Source organism: Anolis carolinensis, chromosome 1 (assembly GCF_035594765.1).
Source record: "Anolis carolinensis isolate JA03-04 chromosome 1, rAnoCar3.1.pri, whole genome shotgun sequence".
Classification (NCBI taxonomy): domain Eukaryota; kingdom Metazoa; phylum Chordata; class Lepidosauria; order Squamata; family Dactyloidae; genus Anolis; species Anolis carolinensis.
The window spans coordinates 84,881,689-84,901,998 of record NC_085841.1 but is presented as its reverse complement, the minus strand read 5'-3'; the positions used below and the strand labels follow the sequence as shown (position 1 = coordinate 84,901,998).

At 38.4% G+C, this 20,310-nt stretch overlaps 1 protein-coding gene across 6 annotated transcripts in view; it reads left to right on the top strand.

Moving 5' to 3' along the window:
• pde7b (phosphodiesterase 7B) overlaps positions 1 to 20,310 on the top strand; it is a 243,153-nt gene that overhangs the window by 201,818 nt on the left and 21,025 nt on the right. For all 6 annotated transcript variants that reach the window (XM_008114527.3, XM_008114526.3, XM_008114525.3 and 3 more), the window contains 4 exons: positions 6,427 to 6,578; positions 7,833 to 7,896; positions 11,092 to 11,187; positions 18,937 to 19,037. In XM_008114527.3, the coding sequence (XP_008112734.1) occupies positions 6,427 to 6,578; positions 7,833 to 7,896; positions 11,092 to 11,187; positions 18,937 to 19,037 (413 nt within the window). The remainder of the gene's footprint in view (positions 1 to 6,426; positions 6,579 to 7,832; positions 7,897 to 11,091; positions 11,188 to 18,936; positions 19,038 to 20,310) is intronic.

The following is a 20,310-nucleotide window of genomic DNA, read 5'->3' as shown; positions in this document are numbered from 1 at the left end:
AGTGTGGGACTTGCCCAAAGTCACCCAGTGGGCCTCCATGGCTGAGTGGAGAATTAAAAAAGCTCACACCACTACATCAACGCTCAGACCACTACATCATGCTGGCTCTCTAGACTGTGCCTATAGATGACTTAATTGTGATTTAATAGCTGTGTATCTATGAACAATATCTTGCAATATGTTTTGATCTAAACCGTTTATATATTTGAATGTAAAATTCTGAGGCATTTTATCATGTCAAACAGTATACAGTTCTCACAGACAGATAAAAATATCTGTTCTTTCAGAGTAATAGATGTGACATGTGTATAAAGACAATGCCATCTGCAGATGAACAGATCATGTGTGCACCACGAAGAGCAAAGCACAAACCTGGATTGCTTCTGTTGCAAACATTCACATTTCATTCATTTCTCCTTTTCCTGGAATATAGCCTGGATTGGCTTTCAGAAAGGATTTTCCTGGGAAGGCAGCATAAATTCAATTTTCTCATTGACTAAATTGTTCAGTGAATAAGTCAAGCAAATCCTCCCAATGACTTATGTGTGGTGATTAAAATTAGCTGTCATTATCATATGATGTTCTCTGTCAGTAAGTGATGCAGCACCCTCCTTAATCTGTTTAATTAAGAACAAGAGGGGATTCCATACAGCAGAGCTGCAGTGGTACTGACTGGCGACTTAGAGCACAGCTTGCAGAGAACTGGGAGAGCTCTCTGTCATTAATATTGCAAAATGAGAACTGGTTATGGGGCACCAAAAGCAAAACTGAAATTCAGAAACACTATATACTCAACTATAAGAATACTAACACAATTGAGCATGTAACTTTGATAATGCATTTTTTGAACTTTCTAGTGTGCATGTACTCTGGTGAGAGCTGTCAATAGAACCCAATTGTGATGCTTGAATTCATGTGATACAAGGACACATAGTTGTCTTAGTTGCTGCTGGTTTTTTATAATTTCTCATTTTGTCAAATTTTCTGGTATTTTAGATGCAATAACATGGGATGGGAATAGATCCATGGGGAAAATACTATGAATTACCACACTGTATGGCACCCAACCTAATGATGCCACTGGCTCCCGTATCTTCAATGGTTGTGTAGCAGAGGGAGTTTCAGCAGGTGTTGCTTGCCACACTAAAAAGTATCAAGAAACATTTGCTAAAATTCTTTCTTCTGCACAACCATTAAGGGTACAGGAGCCCTTTCCAGATTTCACTCTGGCAACCCTAGTGATGGAATTGTCGATTTTGGTGGATATTGGTTTTATTCCAGTGCCGAGTTAAAAACTTCGCTTTTTGTTAAAAACCAGGCATTCAAGCACAATTCACCACCAAGCAATGCTTTCCAGCATTCTAGAAAGTCAAAGTGGTATCAAACTAATATGACTATGTAAATACTAGGGACATAAATACATTTTTACATTCTTTGAAAGAAATGATGTATTTTCAAACATATCAAGAAAGACCTTCCACATTTGGTGACTCTTTTGAAAACCTTGGGGAATAGCGCTCACACACAAAAAAGCCTTTTTGTGCAATGGTTAGTATTTGAGCAAAAAGGATGCCAAAGACTATGTTTTACATTAAAAGGCGCTTTATACAAAATTTTTCTTAGTATGTTTTTCTTTTTTGCAATCAAATATTTTGCTAAGAAATCTCAAGGCATGACAAAACTGTCATCTGTTGGTAAGAAAACATTTGCTCTTATTTTTTTTTCCTCTCTGTGTAAGAATGAGTGCACGTTCATTTTATTAAGGTCAGTGACCAGTTCGAGAGTAAGAATGAAATAAACTTTTTGATCTTTGATAGATAGATAAAAACTCACCCATAATTGGCATGAATGTAATATTTACTAAATTCAAGCGCATATTATTAGACTTCACATACTGATTTCTAGGTACGTTTATTGATACTAATACTCAAGTAAATGCAAACGAAATCGTATTCATATTCAAACCAAGCAATAATTAATTTTGCTTTGTTTGGTGCATGTAATATTTTGGATAAAAGATAAATAGGGGAATTAAAATATCATGAAGTAAAAAAAACTTTATTTATTACTTACTTACTTACTATGAAACAGTTTGTTATGGTATTTTGGTATCTATATATATAAAAAGGTAATGAAATTTCAGCCTAGGACAAAACAACAAAACTACACATCCCAGAAACACTAAACTTGGCAGCACAACCCCTCAACCATGCCTCTATGTTCATACAAAAAAGAAAAGAAAAATAAAATCCTAATTAGAGGGAGAAGAATAATTGTTTTTATCCAATTGCTGCCAGTTAGAAGGCTAAGCTCTGCCCACTTGGTCTCCTAGCAACCCACTCAGCCCAGGGCCTCTTCAATCAGGCCTCTTCCCCACTGCCTATAAAATACAGATTATCTGATTTTAACTGGATTATATGGCAGTGTAGACTCAAGGCCCTTCCACACAGCTATATAACCCATATATAATCTTATATTATCTGCTTTAAACTGGATTATCTTGACTCCACACTGCCATATAATCCACTTCAGTGTGCATTTTATACAGCTGTGTAGAAGGGGCCTCATATAATCCAGGTCTAAGCAGATAATAGAAGATTATAAATAAAATATTTAAAATAATAATTATTTAAAATAATAATTACTGTGGTATAATAATACAAAACGATGTAATTTCTAAAATCAGGACAGTAAATAAACAGCAACACTCTGAAAACAGGGAAATTCCAGAAAGGAAACAACCAGGGCCAGCTAACACCTCCCAACAAAGAATTCCTTCAGGCAGGAAGCAACCAGGCTTTGAAGCTGCAAGGCCATTAAATGCTAATCAAGGTGTCCAATTGCAGGATTCATACCTGCCGTACCGAGACTATTAATTGCTATTCAACCTGACCAACCAAGGATTCCGCAAGGTAGAAAGCGGCCAGGTTTGCAAGCAGCAAGGCTATTCAACCTGGCCAACCAAGATTTCCCCTAGGTAGAAAACCCCCAGGCTTTGAAGCCACGTGGCTACTCCATCCTATTCAACCTGGTCTAGCAAGGATGCCCTATGTAGAAAACAGCCAGGCTTTTAAGCTGCAAGACTATTCAGTGCAATTCAATCTGGCCAAACAATGATTCCCCTACAAAGGAAGTAGCCAGGCTTCAAAGCAGCTCTTTGCTTGAGGGTGCTACTCCAGCTCCCCAAACAAGAATTCCCCTAGGTATAACACAGCCAGGCATTGAAGCTGCAAGGCTATTCAGTGCAATTCAACCAGACCAACAAAGGATTAACCTTAGTAGAAAGCAGCCAGGCTTTGAATAAGCTCTGTATTATTGAAGCTGACGAACCAAAGATTCCCCTAGGTAGCAAGCAGCCAGGCTTTGAAGCAGCGAGGCTATTCATTGCAATTCTAGCAGTCCAAAAAACCATTCCCCTAGAACGTAAGTACCCAGGCTTCCTAGCAGCAAGCCTATTCCACTGCATCCCAGCTCACCAAACAAGGATTCCAATAAGAAGAAAATGGCCAGGCTTTGAGGCTGCAGGGCTAGTCACTGCTGTTCCACCTGGCCAACAAATGATTCCCATAAGCCACAGCAATTCATGGCCGGACAAAGCTAAAAAACATACCTTCATTTTCCAAGCTCTCACCATCATATGAACACTTGAAACTGAACACAGACTTGAGACCAATTTTTAGACATTTTTAATCCCTAAAATAGCATCCTGCTATTAGTTTGTAAATATAGTAAAGCATTGATTTTTTAATCTCAGGGGGGAAAATGCTTTCAATTTTGGGAACATTGCTTCCTTGAGGATCTGAATGACTACTAGATTCTTTGCCATGTATATTTTATATATACATATTCCTTTTAAAGCAAGTGGTGAGTTGTTAATTTGTTCCTGACCTTCTGTTCCAAGGAAAAGGATGTTCTGGTGTTAACTCTGAGATTTTTCATACAGCCACAAAGAGAAAAGGGGGGAAATTGAAAGGTCCATTAAGATGATAAATGAAAAACAGGATTTTCTGTTATTACAGGCTATGTTCATTTTCCTTAAAGGGGAAAAGGGGCTATTTCTTTTCACTTATTCTATAATCAGCCATATGTTTACACTCTAAAAACTTTCCTAATATAATGTTTTCAACAAGAAATAACTAACTGCACTCAGTCTTAGGGTCTATTACATAGTTAATCATTGTATTATTATAACTGCAACACATTAGAGTTGTGTGCAGCGCTTAGAAGAAAAATATTAAAATTCTTTGAAGCTGCCTTGAATCTCATCATGGGAGAAAAAGCAGGATATCACTTTAATAAACACAACAATAAGTACATTTTTAATTATACTGGCTGGGGAATTCTGAGAATTCTAGTCCAAAAAGTAAATTTTCCTAGCTCTGATCAAACCCAGGCAGATGAACTCCCATTACTGCTTGCTTTGAACCATTCTGTTCAGTGCAACTTTGCTAATTTGAGTGGTTTCCAAACTAAATTTGGTGGTTTTATAAGGCACTCAGTAGAACAAATTCCTGTTAATTGGTCAGTTAGAAACACCGTCATTTTTATTTGGCAGCGGTTTATTTGTTTGTGTAATTTCCAGTGAGATTACTGAATTGAATTGGAAGCTGGAAAAACAATACTTATTCGTAAACTAAACTCAGGAGCAGTTTAACGTCTGAAAAGGCCAATTGAATACCAACTGTGAAATAAAAAGATTAGACATATGATCTTGAGGACCATTTCATTGATTTAGATTATTTAGTTCTCAGGGCTATTCTATAAGGAGGGGGAGCAATTTGATGTGGGTCTAGGCCAGTGGTTCTCAACCTGTGAGTCCCAAGATGTTTTGGCCTTTAACTCCCAGAAATCCTAACAGCTGGTAAACTGTCTGGGATTTCTGGGAGTTGTAGGCTAAAACACCTGGAGACCCACAGGTTGAGAAACACTGGTCTAGGCCTTGGGTGAAAATGCCTGACCCCAAGGGACAGTCCTATATCGTGGGCAGCCCTTATCAGCAAATTGTATCCAGAAGGGTAACCCAGGATCCCACTCCCCCCCCATAGCCTCAGAGATTTTATAAGCGAGAGAAAGTTCCCCCTAAGCTAACCCCAAAGGTGATCTCTTTCCCAGTCTCCTACTCTCCAAGGGAGTGTCAAGGTGTACACCAACTAAATCCCTCCCCTTCCAATCATTACCTGCCATTAAAAGCATTTTTAAGGCACCACCTTAAGCCAGTTTTGTCTCTTTTGTTTCCTAATCTGCCCACATATTGGCGCCGGGCTTAGCACAGTGGGCTAAACCACTGTGCTGCAGAAAATCCTACCAATCGAAAGGTCACCAATTCAAGCCCGGATCGGGGTGAGCACCTGCCATCACCCCAGCTCACCTGCCCATCTAGCAGATCAAAAGCAGAAATGTGAATAGATAAATAGATGCCATTCTTAGCAGGGAGGTAATAAAAGGCACCCTTAACTACATTGATCAGGAGAATGTCTAAGGACAACAAAAAGCTCCTCAATATGGACGGAGTTACAACACCCCCCATGGCCGGAGTCAAGCACAGTTTCCAAGATGCCAGAAATAAGATGGGAAATGCTTTTACCTCTCTTTGTGTATTGTCTGTCCTTGTTATAACAGCATTGAATGCTTGGGCATGTATGTTCTGTAAGCAGCTCTGAGTCCCCTTCAGGGTGAGAAGGACAGAGTATAAATACTGTGAATAAATAAATAAGTATATCCATTCAGAACAGTTAAAAGTACAAATTAAGCAAATTATAAAAAAGAGTGAGGACCACAGTGAGAATTCTTAGGTTTGGATCCACTCAAATAAACTGGCCATAAACTGGGACTGATACAAACCAAGTGAAGCATCAACTTGAGGAATACAAACATTCACTTTAAGGTTATTGTGCAAAGTTCTCTTGTTTGCATAGGTATGGCTGCAAAAGAAGTGTTGTTATGCTTGAAATGGCTACTGATTTCTCTTTTTTTCCAGCTTAAAAACATCACTCTCCCCAGTGTGTTGATGGCATGGAAGTTGATCTAACATCCCCTAATACATTATTCTTTAAAATATTAATCCTGGTTACAGAAAGAATGTGTTGTGGATCACGCTGATGTTCCCCATCTCTTCTGTTTTTATTTTTCACTGAAATATCATGAGGATAAACGTAAATAATTCTCTTTATGCTTGGAGTTTGTTTCACCAGTAGACAATGTTCAAGCAGCCATGCTTTGATGCTCTGTATCTCTGAGAGGTTAACATCATGTCTCTGCCTTGCCCTTGGGAGAAGAATATGCGGTTTTAGAAATACATCCTAATTTATTGTGGGTTGGGAACAAACATAGTTATGCATTTTTAAAACAGACAAATAAGATTTGCTCTTTGTTGCATTCTAGCTTGTTGGTTTAGTGATGCCCTTTCTATCCATTGTTTTTCCACAGATACCATTTACTCAGGGGAAATTGGAACAAAGAAAAAGCTAAAAAGACTGTTAAGTTTTCAGAGATATTTCCATGCATCCAGGCTGCTGCGTGGAATCGTACCACAAACCTCACTGTATTTGCTGGATGAAGACTACCTTGGTCAAGCAAGAGTAAGATGCACCTCTGAAAAACTCAGTTCTTACAGATAAGCCAAATTCAAGCGATCAAATTCTTAAGCCAGGATAAGCACAAATATCCTGCTGTGGGAGTAATGAAAAAACTACACTTGAAAGAAGTTTCTAGATTCTTTTAATTACTTTTGTATGCAGGAGCACAGAGATCATATATAAATGTTCCTGATGTTAAGACAGGAAAGACAATCTGAACTGGACCAGTGGCTACTGACGGCATATAGCAAATGCATGAAACATTGCAAAGGATATTCCTTTGAAGTTAATACTAAGAACTCAAATGTTAGTCGCAGGGATATGAATTCCAATATAAGATATTGCAGTGTAAATCCATGCCTCCCCGCCCCCAAAAAAAGGTCAATTTTAGGAGAGGTTTCATCAATGTATGTAATTGGAGTAGGGGTTCAAACAGAATTATTTACAATGAGTCTCTCTCTTAACCTGTAACATTTTGAGGGATTTACAGGTGTTTTTAGTTATTCTATTTTTTGAAATCCATGAAGGTCAAAGTAGCATTTTAGAAATGATGATTCTTGGAAATATATATTCTTATTAAGCAAATAAGCTGTGATGGATTTTTGCCAGCAGGTATTCTCTTGCATGCTGGCAAAAACCAAGCAATAATCATGGTGTTTACAGGGCAATGTAGTTCTTCAGTCATTTCAAGAGGGCTTAGTCACAGCTCAGAGGTAAAGGGACTGGTGTCTCGGGATGAAATAATGAATATATTTGTAATTATTAGTAGTATAGTCCTTTCATATTTCATAAATAAAGGTTAACAATTGCATGTAATAAGTGATATCATGTTCTTAAATTAGCAGGTTATATACAGGAGCCGCACTGGCACAATGGGTTAAACCCTTGTGCCAGCTGGACTGCTGACCTAAAGGTTGGGTTGCTAACCTGGTTCGAATCCGCGAGATGGGATGAGCTCCCATCTGTCAGCTCTTGCTTGCAGGGACATGAGAGAAGCCTCCCAGCAGGATGGTAACACATCCTGTGTCCCTGGGCAATGTCTCTGTAGACAGCCAATTCTTTCACACCAGAAGCATTTGCTGTATGTTTTCAAGTCACTTCTGACAAGATAAAAAGAGCGGGTTATATCATGTTTTTAAATTGTTATTGACTGGCCACCTGTTTGATATTTACTTTCCCATAAAATGACAAAGTAATATAACATTATTTTTATTTTGGATTGTAACCATGACTGTCCTTTTTTGTTTGTATTTCCAGCACATGTTGTCTAAAGTGGGATTGTGGGATTTTGACATTTTCCTATTTGACCGCTTGACAAATGGTAAGTTACTTTTTATAAAGCAAACCACATTATGAAATCTCTTTCCAATAGTCAAGCTATTGTTTATTACTAATTGGCTCATCAACCTTAATTTTTCTTTATTGGTAGAGATTTATCCCTTGCACAACAGTGGAGTTCAGAGAAATATGGGGGGGGGGGGGGGGGAGAGAGAAGCTGTCAGAAATATGCATTGCCAAAACAGCACAACTGTGTGCCATGGGCTCTGTCTCATATGTTGTGAAAAATCTTGGCCAGTTTTGACTCATAGGTCCCAGTTCTCAAAATTTTGGGGAAATGGAGGAAAATCCCAAGTGTTTTCCAAGATGATGGAAAATGCCCTTCCTCTTGTCATATACAGAAGCCAACTAAAGTAGACTACTGGCAATAGAATAGCATACTCCATCACAGCTGGGGCCAGTAGGCCAGATTTAGGGAACATAATAAGCAGTGGGGTGCAAACAGTTTTGTCTTCAAGCAGATAAAATCTGCAGAGGCTCAGGAATAAGACTTTCTTGAGACAGCTTCATTCTTTGTATTGTTAGAGCATTTTGGTGATTTCAAATGCCTGAACAAATTTGTAAAAGTTACAAAGCAAATGTAAACACAGCAAATATAAAAATTGTAGATATGAATAATCTTCACTGTTTCACTCTCTACAATGCCATAAAATTTCAGAATGAAGTAAAATCTCATTCTGGGGACAGAATTCTTAGGAAAGATCAGTATCCCATTTTCTCTCCTTATCTATACATAATTATTGAGATCCAATGAGTTAAGTATCCAATAATCAATACTGTATAAAGTAGGGTCCCTGTATCCATACTGGTTACATTCCTGAACTCACCATAGAAGCAGGAAACCAACCCCATAGAAATGAATAGAAGCTGGATAATACAGAAATTGTATTGTATATTCCCAAAATTTATAGGATTTTAATTTTGTAAGGAATACAAATTCTGGATCTAAGTTGGTCTGTTTTTGACTCAATTGTGCCTTTTCTGAAGATTAAAAGGGCAAATAATAAGTGCAACATCCAGTCCAAGTATTGTGGGAAGCATGATCTCTCACTTTAATAGCTCACAAGGCTATTTACTCTAATTGTATTTATCCCACAGGGCAAAATATGTAAGTACCCTGCTCTCAGTGGTAAATGGAACATTTTAAGAAACTGTGAAATTCAATTGGCATTTACTGTACTTGATGAAACAATGCATTATTCATCTACTTTGTAATAATTTGTTTGACATTGGATGTAGTTAAAGTCAGCTGGTCAGCTGGTTATAAAGCTCTCTAATCTTTGGACTGTGATGACAGGAATAAGGACAGATTGGAGCTTTATTTTTAATCATTCCTTGAGTTGAGGCCAAAGTGACCTTCTCGCCAAGGCCATCAAGAGGGGTGATTTCTCTGAAAGTTCTGGCTGGGTTCTCTAGGGTGCCCAGGATTTTCTAGGGTTTTTTCTAGAGTTTTTTTTTTAAAAAAATCTGATGATATCCTCATTGCAGTTATAGATTAATAACCTACAGTTGCAGGAATGTAATTGCTCCATGGTTGCTAACACTGTGCAGTCATGATTGTTTCACTATTGCTACAATCATAAATGCCTTCCCAAACTTACTTTACTAGCCAGCAGCCACATTGAGAGGATAACATTTCCATCTCTCTTCTGCCAATTTCTTTTTGCAAGCCTCATTCATTGGAAAGAGGTGGAAATCTCATCCTCCTGTGCCCTAGCTCTCAGCTTAGCAGACTTTCCTCTTTTGGTGCCACCTCTGCCTAATGAAGTAGATGTGATGCCATGAGGGGCTGAATGAGAGGACATATAGTTACACATTATAACTAAGTAGGTGCTATAGAATATGGGCCATCATTTAAATCCCTAAATGACTCATACCAGAAGAAAGCTCTCTTTGGCTGTCTGCTGGGTACACTACTTTGAATGTCCTGGGAGTAATGCCATGTCACATTATGTTGCTCCTACACTGTTCTGGAAAAGTGGCTGGCAGAGAATGGTGTGAGCCTTTCTCCATAGTTTCCTATCAGCCACAATTCCCAGGATATTTTGGGAGTGATGTGCCATCTACCCTGCTTCCTGCAAAATAAGACAGGGTCTTATATTAATTTTTGCTCCAAAAGATGTGTTTTCAGGGGCAGTCTAATTTTTCCAAATTGACTTTTCAAATGAACTATATCTAGGGCTTATTTTTGAAATTGGGCTTATATTTCAAGCATCCTCAGAAATGCTGAAAAATCATGATAGGTCTTATTTTCAGGGTAGGTCTTATTTTTAGGGAAACAGGGTAGTTCTATCTCTTCAAATGCATTTGAGGAATCAGAAGAGAGGTTTGGTCCACTTCTTGAGTAAAGTGGGTCCTTTACAAAAAATTGAGAAGCACGGATGGGTGAGAATGGGAAAACCATTGACTACCTCACAATCTTAAATAAGGCAACCATTGACACAGGAAAAGAAGGAAGGAAAGAAAGAAAAAGTAAAATTTCCCCACCTATCCCCTAAGAAAACAATAAGAAACTGTTTATGTTTTAGAAGGGGTAGAATATTTGGGGTGGGATGGGAAAATTTTGTGCCAGTGGTTTTAGTGTTGGACAAGGACTCTGTGAGACCAGGATTTGAATCCCTGCTTAGTCCAGGATCCTACTAGAAATAGAATTTATGCATTAAATGAATTGGAGCAGGCAAATTTACCAAATGCAAATCTTAACGTTCTAGTTGTGAAGTGTTTTCACTGCATCACTCTCTGTGACGTTAGCAGTTAGGGGACTGATGAAAAATTGCATTTTATTTGGAGTGGCACTGCCCTCCTTCTCTCCCCCTGCAACTTACAGTCTTAGGTTTGAATGAGAGATAAATAGATACTCGGAGGCAGCAGGTATTGGTTACCCTTCCTGGAAGACTGTTCATGACAACAGAGTTTCATATGATTCTGGTTTTATTTTGCCAAGAAATAAAACATATTTTCAGGGTTATGGGGCCTGGAAGCTTGTCGTGTTTTCAGGCCATGAGAATACAACTATGCATTCTGTTAAAGCCACTCCTAGAGTTCAACCAAGGACAGTGCTAGTGTGACAAAACAGTCGTAGAATTTACAAGGTGGCTAATTTAAAAATTGGTTATTGCCATGACTATTGTTCCGAGGTGTTTTTTTCAAGTTAATATGAGCCTTTGTATTCTTTCAGGAAACAGCCTGGTAACTTTACTGTGCCACCTCTTCAATGTACATGGGCTTATCCACCATTTCCAATTAGACATGGTTACGTTACACAGGTTCTTAGGTAAGTACTTTCTTCAGCTCTTTATTAGTGCTGACAGCTGTAAAGGGTTCCTTCAAATATTTTGAAAGTCCCAGAGAACATGGCCTATAAAGGGATTATAAGAGTTCTGGTCTACCAACACATTTTTTGTTTTGTTTTTAAAGTATTCCCCACCTTAATTCTGTGGCAAATAACACTTTAGTTACACCCACTCTGGTTCTTCTTCTTTTTGCTCCCTTTGATATAAACAAAGGATTCAAGTGAATGTTACAGAAATATATGTTATAGAAGTACAGGCTTTTTTCTTGTTAATAAAAAATCACCGTTAATCTTACTTCCATAACTTGGGCTATACTTTCTGAGCTGGGATACTTCAGAATTTACTTTCATAAACACTTATCTTTCTGAGGAGAAAAAGTAGAGGGGGGAGGAATTTTAAACTGAAAAGGGGCTATCAGGAAAAGGGATTTCTCCTTTCCTTTCATTTAGTATGGCCCCCCATATCCATGAAAGACATATTCCTGCACTTGCAATAGATAATAGCAAACCCTGTTGAAATGAACAAGTGTTGCCCTAGGTTATAATAGAGCAGTCATGGGCAAACTTTGCCCTCCAGGTGTTTTAACTTCAACTCCCACAGTTCCTAACAGCCTACCGGCTGATATAGGAATTGTGGGAGCTGAAGTCCAAAACACCTGGAGGGCCAAAGTTTGTCCATGCCTGCCATTGAGTCATGCTGAAGAACCTAGAAAATTGCTAGCGGTGTGTCCCCCTGTACCAATAGTTTCAGTTAACTTGTGGATTTTTTATGGTAACTTCTGGTGAAGGCACAGCATAGAATCTTGGAGGACCTAGGAAATCTTTAGAGAGCGCCTATTTTATCAGATGTCAGCAGGTAAAACTGTGGGTACTCATACGTGTCATACTGTACTTACAGTTTTATGAGAAAGGATATATTGTTTGCCTTTCTAAGCAAAATGTCATTTGGATCCAAGCTAAATATTAGTGCAAAATTTGAAGCAGAAAAGATTTTGTTAAGAATATTTATTCACTCGTTTAATAAATCATTCTGTCAGTGCTGGCAGCTCGTAATGTGTTCCACAATGAAGACTTTCTTCTTTCTTCCCTATTAGCCTTATGCAAAGTATGCCCATCTCCAGCTCTACCCATGTTCTCGTTGTTCTTGCTGCTGTTGTAGTTTATGGTCAGACCAGCTTCAATTTACAGTCATCTTGTGAATGAGACACCTCTAAGAGACAGCAACGTGCCATTTCAAGACATGGCTTCCTTGATGAAATCCATTCTCCTGCAATGCCGTCTTCCTCTTTCCCTCTTACTCTCCACTTCACCTACCATTATCATCATTTCCAATTAGTTATACAGTATTGTATCATGTAATTTCTAAAGTAAGACAGCCTCAGCTTAGCTATTTTGGCTTTTAAGGAGAATTCAAGCCTCATTTGCTTTCAGGCCCATTTGCCTGCACTTTTTTATTGTTTGTCTATAGCCTTCATGTATTGCCTCGAAGTCCTCCAGGGCCCCTGAGGCAATGCACAGTTAATAAAAAGTGATAAAATAACACATAGATGAAAACTTTTTTAAAAAAAACTTCAAATATTTCTTTAAAATAATTTAAAGTTTCAACTCTGAGCAGTAGCCTTGGATGACCTTACAAAGAGTCTAGACCAGGTATGGGCAAACTTTGTCCTCCAGGTGTTTTGAACTTGAACTCTCACCATTCCTAACAACTTGGAGGGCCAAAGTTTGTCCATGCATGGTCTAGGCCCTTGGCAAAGTTCAATCACTTGATGGTTTTAACTTTAAGTTTCACTGCCATAATCAACACATGACAGTTAAGGTCTGAGAAAGGCTCTACCATTGCTCCTAGTCCTATAATAATTGATGACTGAGGTCTTTCAGGTCTTTTAGAACAATCCAAATAGGCACTGAGAAAAGAAGGACTTGTTGCTAGTTAGCATTGCAGGCATTTCATCTCATTCATTTTCTCTCTTAGGGCAGGGTGGGGAGTTGTGTGGCATGAATCTGCTTGTGATACATCCTAAATCTTTGGAGCAGTCCCTATAGCCAATTGGCTTATCATGGTTGCATCTCTCCTACAAAACAAGGCAACACTCTACCACATCTTGTTTTGCCTCAAAATAGTCATGGTCCTAAACATGAAGTAACTTTTGCCATTTAGAACTTCTGCACTGGACTCAGAAAAGTTAGGTCTAGGATCTCCCCTTTCCCACCATTAGGGATTCCTTTAAAATCCCCATCTTCTTTTCAACTTTGATCCAAAAGGACAAAGAAACTGAAAGGAAAATGAATGGTTTCTGCTGTCCAACATGCAATATGCCCCACAACCTAGCAGGTTTTGCTATTAATGAGACCAGAGACATCTTGCACAAGCAAAAGCATGGCCTGATGCAAAAAAAAAAAAAAATCTTACAGGACAAAAATGCTTTGCTTTATAAGGGCTGGCTTTCATTTCCTGCTCCCCCACCAGCATCAGTTTCTGTGTGTTTCACATCTTCCTTAGCAATGGATTGCAACTGTATCTTCATTTCCCTAAAAGATTTTTTTAAGTTTACCTACTGAATGTATGTACTGCTGGAAACACAGGGCCTTACATTGTAGGGAAATTTGCCATATGACCAAGAAATCAAGCAGTAGGGAGACTTCATTGAATGTTGCAAGGCCAACAGTTTGTTCATCACAAACACATTTTCCAAAGAGGCAACTGTATGGATGGACAATGTAGAAATCAAATCTGCAACTGCTCAATAAACTGTGCTCAGAGATGAGGATAATTATAATCAATTAGGAGACAGAGAAGATGATAACATAAAAGGATTAACAAGAGGCCTCTTCCACAAGATCTAAGAAATCAAAAGGAATTTTAAACCAAGAATGGGGATGCCTGTATAGAATCATAGAGTTGGAAGAGACCTAATGGGCCATCCAGTTCAACCCCCTGCCAAGCAGCATATTTTTCTACAGTATTTATCCCCCCCCCTTTAACTTTGAAAGGGACTCAGAGAGGCTTTACAGAACACATATATGGCAAACATTAAATGCCAGTTATACAATTTAAAAAGGACAGACAACACAGAAGAAGCAATCCTGTTTCTGGGATCTTTAGATGTTGTGCTCAGCTTTGGCCATAAAGAGGTGCTGTCGCTTCATCTTCCATGCCTTCCATTGAGCTTCCATGTCGTTCATTGAGCTTTCAGCTTCCTTGATTGATGCCCTTAAAGGCGCGTTTATAACCTCCCTGCTAAAAGTGGTATCTATTTTATCTACTTGCATTTTCTGCTTTCAACCCTACTAGGGGGCAGGTGAGCTGGAGCTAACGGCAGGAGCTCATCCTCAACATGGGCATGAACCTTTCAATCAGCAAGTTCTTTCTGCAGCACAGTGGTTTAGCCTGTTGTGCTAAGCCCGGCCTATGCCTATGACCCCAGGAGGCCACATTACACAAATGGAAATAAAAAGATGAGGAAAACAGTATAAATAACATGAAAGAATGACAGATCCATTCAAAGAAAACCAATTTAAAGATGAACGTCTAATTTTAGAAAGTAAAGCAGAAGATGAACTCAGAGCCCTTGGAAGAAATAAATCACAAGGAACAGATAGCATACCAACAGAGTTGCTTCAATCTACAGAGGTGGAAACTACTATTATTCTAACTAATATCTCCCTAGAACCATAGATGACTAGATTAGGACTATCATACTATGGACATAGCATGAGAAGATGTGACTCATTAGAAAAGAGAATGATGTTAGATAAGACTGAAGTCAGTAGGAAAGAAAGAGAACCCCAATACAGATTAATATGTCCAGCCAAAGAAACATGCAGAGCTGTTGACAGGATGACTAGGCGGTCTCTCATTCATAGGATCATCACAAATCCAAGACGGCAGTTAACAATAGCACAGTTATTTTGGTTTTTATTAGACCAGCATTCAATGTAAAAATTCAAATTCTTCAGAATTTTTCAGCAGGGCAAGAAGGTAAACAAAGCAAAAAAGGAGACATTAACTATTTTGCCTGGTAAAACTTTCTGGTAGTTAATTTTTCAGAGTGTCCGTTTGTCTTTTTTCATTACGACATCTGCTGGTCAGTGAAACATACTGCACACTCATAAATTCATTTCTAGAAGAGTGAAACGTTTTCAGAGACTATTCTGACAAGCAGGAAGAAAAGAATTGGGCTCTTCTGCACTGAGAGATTATTACTGAGAAATGCAAGTTTTGGTTTGGTACAGCCCAAACCACCACAGGCAATCGATAGATAGATGGACTTATAAAGTGTCCCATTTACTCAATAAGAAACACTTCTCAATTTCCATTTCTTTTTAAAAAATTCCAGTTATTTTATCGAATTCATGAAAACTTTTGAGAATGTTTATAAAGTTCTTCTTTAAACAAACAGAAGATTTTTTCCAATTTACACCAGCAAAATTAAAGTGCCACTGCAGATTAGCAACAGTGTTGTCAGTATTTTTGAAGTAACAATTTACCATAATTTTCAAAGATTTTAATTAATTTGATTAAACAAATTTGAGATTTAATGAGTTATGGCTATTTTCAATTGTAAATGTTCTAAAAGAACCAGATTCTGTCTGATTTTGGAAGCTTAACAAGTCAGCCTAGGTTAATATCTGGATGGGAGACCATCAGCAAAAACCAGGTGCTTTACACTATATTTCAGGGGGAAGAACTGGCAAAACTACCTTTGAGTATTTCTTATCTAAGACAACATTCTCAAATTCATGGAGTTGCCATAAATCAAGAGATGACTTGAAGGTACATGCATCTCTCTGTGTGTGTATACATGTGTGTGTGTGTGTGTGTGTATACACACACACACACACACACACCCATACATACATCTCAGTGATGGCCTTCTCAATTGTGGGCCCTCGCCTGTGAAATGCCCTCCACAGCAAAATTAGATCGTCTCCCTCCCTCCTGACCTTCAGAAAAAAAAGTAAAAACATGGCTTTGGGACCAAGCTTTTCAACTGAAGTGCAATTAAAGAAATACAATTAAAGAAATAGTGAAATGACAATTGGAATGACTATGGACTACGACTTTGGATCATATGGTTTCAGTTCGTTGGTTTTTTTGGTTTTAATGTTGAGATGTTTTTATCTTTAATGTTGAAATGTTTTTAACTTGTTAGTATTAATGTATTTGTGATTTTATTGTATGTATGTTTGTGGCATTGAATTGTGCCTTTTTGTAAAGCCGCCTTGAGTCCTCTACGGGGTGAGAAAGGAGGGATATAAATGTGGTAAATACATAAATACATACATGAACACAGTTATTCTCAGCACAAAAGGACCTGTTTATGCCTGCCTTCGATGTTCCTGTTCAAGATGAAAACCCTCTAAAATTAAAAAGTGGTGGCAAACCGAATTCAGCACTACAAACTAGGGTGGCTACGTATGCATTCAAATCCAGATTGTTTAAGAGTCAAGAAGTTACATTGCTTTGGATAGATGGACCTGACAGTTGGCTTTGCTTTCATCCACATTTGATATTTTATTATAAAGAAATAATCCTTTCCATTTTAATTATTGCAAATGTTGTAAAGTTCTTATTTAAGAAGGAGCTGAACAAAATTATTAGCCATCCCTATTTTTTTCTGAACTTGCTTGACCAAAGGAGAAAGGTTCTTAAGAATATGTTTTACTTTACATCATCAATGAATGCTTTGCCACTGTGCTCATGGCAAAATTGAATTATGAGCAGATGTCTCCACTAACTATTCAGAATAGCCAGCTCTTTTTATTTATTTATTTATTTATTTATTTATTTATTTCCGATATTTCTACCCTGCCCTTCTCCCCAAGGGGACTATAACAACAGAAAATGTCCCATTCTGTCTTGCATTCTTCCTGAATGTAGAGTTAGTGTGACATTTTTCTATCAGTCCCCTGTGAGTTGAAATTGGGCATCTGCATGGAGGATTTCTCACTTTTTATGCTAATAGGAGCAGAAAGTTGTCAAATTCTCTGCCAGTTTTCCAGATGAAATGAGCTAGCCTAGAACTGGAAAGTATAATTAATTGGGGAGTTTTAACATGCTAGTTTTTAAAAAAGTGATAACACTCACAGAGGACTGAGAATATGTTTGTTTCAGTACAGATCGTAGTCAGAAGGTGGTGTTGGGCAGACCTGCTAGACCTCATGGCCATTGGGCTGTGGGGTCCCACAGGGCTCATCACTTTCCCCAATATTATTTAACACCTACATGAAACCGCTGGGACAGATCATACAGTTTTGGGATTTGGTATCACCTGTAAGCAGACGATGCCCAACTCTACTACTCCTTCCCACCTGATAAAGCCAAGGAAGCCATGCTGCACCTGAACCAGTTCCTGGAGGCAGTGATGGGCTGAATGACAGTAAACAAATTGAAACTCAATCCAGATAAGATGGAAGTACTACTGGTCTCAAGTAGGCTGGATCCGGGAATAGGGTTACAACCTGAGCTGAACAAGGTTATACTCCCCCTGAAAGCCCAGGTCCGCAGTTTGAGGTTGATTCTGGATTTCTCTTAAACCCTTAAATTTATGATGGAGGTTACCAGGATCGACTTTGCACAACTTAAACTGGTGCACCAACTGTGACCGTTCCTGGAAAAAAAAACGACTTGGCCACAGTGGTACATGCTTTAGTTACATCCCACCTGCACTTTATGTGGGGCTGCCTTTGAAAATGGTTCAGAAACCAATTTGTTCAAAGATCTGCAGCCAAACTGCTAACGGGAGCAGATGTAAGAGAACATATTACTCCGCTCCTGAGGCAGCTTCATTGGCTGCCAATTAGTTTCCAGGCCCCACTCAAGGTGCTGCTTTTGACATTTAAAGCCCTTCACAGCATTGGCCCAGACTGCTTGTTTCAGTGGGTCCCATAATACACACCAGCGAGAACTCTCAGATCTAGTGGAGAAAGGCTGGTGTCGACTAAGTTCTGTGATTCACTCAGGTTAAAGATTTCCAGAGAGGTGTCCTTTTGGGGAGTGGCTTTGGAATGACTTCTCAAGGACTATTAGAGCAGTGTCCCCTCTGTTAGGTTTTAAAGCTCCTCCTAAACTCCATCTTTTTAAGGAAGCCTTTGACTGAACTCAGGACTTACAAAGAATCTGGGCTGTATGGTGTATTTATGAGTGGTTTTAAAGTTTAAATGTTTCATTATAGTTTAATGTATGTTTTAGGACGTTAACAGCAATTACTAATATTTGGTTTTAAATGTTTTAAATGCATATTTTATCTGTTGTAAGCCGTCTTGGGCCCTTAAGGCAGGGTATACATTTCTTAAATAAATAAGTCAGTATGGATACTGGACAATTCAAGGAATTGGTAGCCACAAAAAATAATTTTTCTTAGCTCCGTGTTTGGGAATAAGGGCCCCTTTCCTGTTGTTGCTTTAGAAGGTGCAGCCTCCCTTCCTTGATCCATGTGTGAAAATAGTCTGCAGTCATTACCCATCATATATTCTCTCTTTCCTCTCCTAAAACACTATTTATTTTTCTTCTGAAACAGTGCTTTCATGAAAAGCAATAAAAGAGTGATTTATAAAGTAGGTCTAGATTCTTTAATGGTTTGAGAAATCTTTTCTATAATATGGCTGTGGTTTTTGTTCCCACCCAAGGAGAGCCTCATACAAGGCCATTAAGCTTTTTTTTTTAAAAGAAGGAACTCCTGGTCAAGTGAAACTAATGGAATATTTTGCTCATTCTTTTGCGTCTAGTTATGGTGCAAGAAGATTATCATAGCCAAAATCCATACCACAATGCTGTCCACGCTGCTGATGTTACCCAAGCCATGCACTGCTACCTTAAGGAGCCCAAGGTAAAAGTCCTTACCAGTGCGCAGTGTCTCTCCATTTTCCCACTGTAAACCTTGTACTGAAAAATTCGTTACGCTTCTCACAAATCAACTTTCTATTGCACTAGAGGTAATAAAGTGTCCTGGCACACATTGGTTCGACTGTTTCAGTGGCAAATGATTTAGGGGTTTAAAAACCTGGCAGCTTTTGGACCAGGACTAAAAACAGCATTAGTCCTAGTTGTACCAAGGCTCAATAAATGGTTATTCTAGAGTCAGGAAGCAAATTAATTTTTAAGCAACAGTGTGTAGTGACTGAGCCTAGTGGGTTAATGTAGCTTCAGTGCAGAGAGGCATTTGCACGGGAGAATTCATTGGATAGCTATTAAATTTCCTTTCTTCTTGCCTAATCATTTTTTCGCTATCCTCAGTACTTTAAAATTATTGGGTAAGCATGGCTATCCAGATGTTGTTGAACTACAATTTCCTCCATTCCTAATTTCATGTTTTGCTGCTAGAGGAAATTGGCTGGCTTTTGCTAGTGTTGGACTAAATGGAGACAAGTGAACTGTTCAAGGTGGCAGATAAAATACAAAAGGTTTTCTCATCTATCTGGGAACTACAATTATACCCCACGTTTGCTCTAATGAGCTAAAGGTGGTGTCCATGGCTCTTCTTCTCCCAATAATCCCCATCAGGGTCACCTGGGGAGTTTCATGACTTGGTGGACCTGCTCCCTAAACATCCTAAAACCTGGTTTAGGGCCTTTAAAAATCGGCTAATTATTATTTCATTCGCTAGATGACATTGTTCGCTATGTTTTATGGCAAAGTTTATGAATTACAGTAGAGTCTCACTTATCCAACACTCGCTTATCCAACATTCTGGATTATCCAACACATTTTTGTAGTCAATGTTTTCAATACATCATGATATTTTGGTGCTAAATTCATAAATACAGTAATTACTACATAGCATTACTGCGTATTGAACTACTTTTTCTGTCAAATTTGTTGTTAAACATGATGTTTTGGTGATTAATTTGTAAAATAATAACCTATTTCAATGTGTAATAGGCTTTTCCTTAATCCCGCCTTATTATTCAACATATTCGCTTATCCAACCTTCTGCTGGCCCGTTTATGTTGGATAAGTGAGACTCTACTGTAGTGGCAAATTTAGTGCATACTTACTGTATACTAAAGCCATCACATATTAAATATGAAATATAAAGATATACATGTTCTTTTATTAATCTAGATTGTAAGAATTTAAGTATATATAGTTTTATTTTGAAA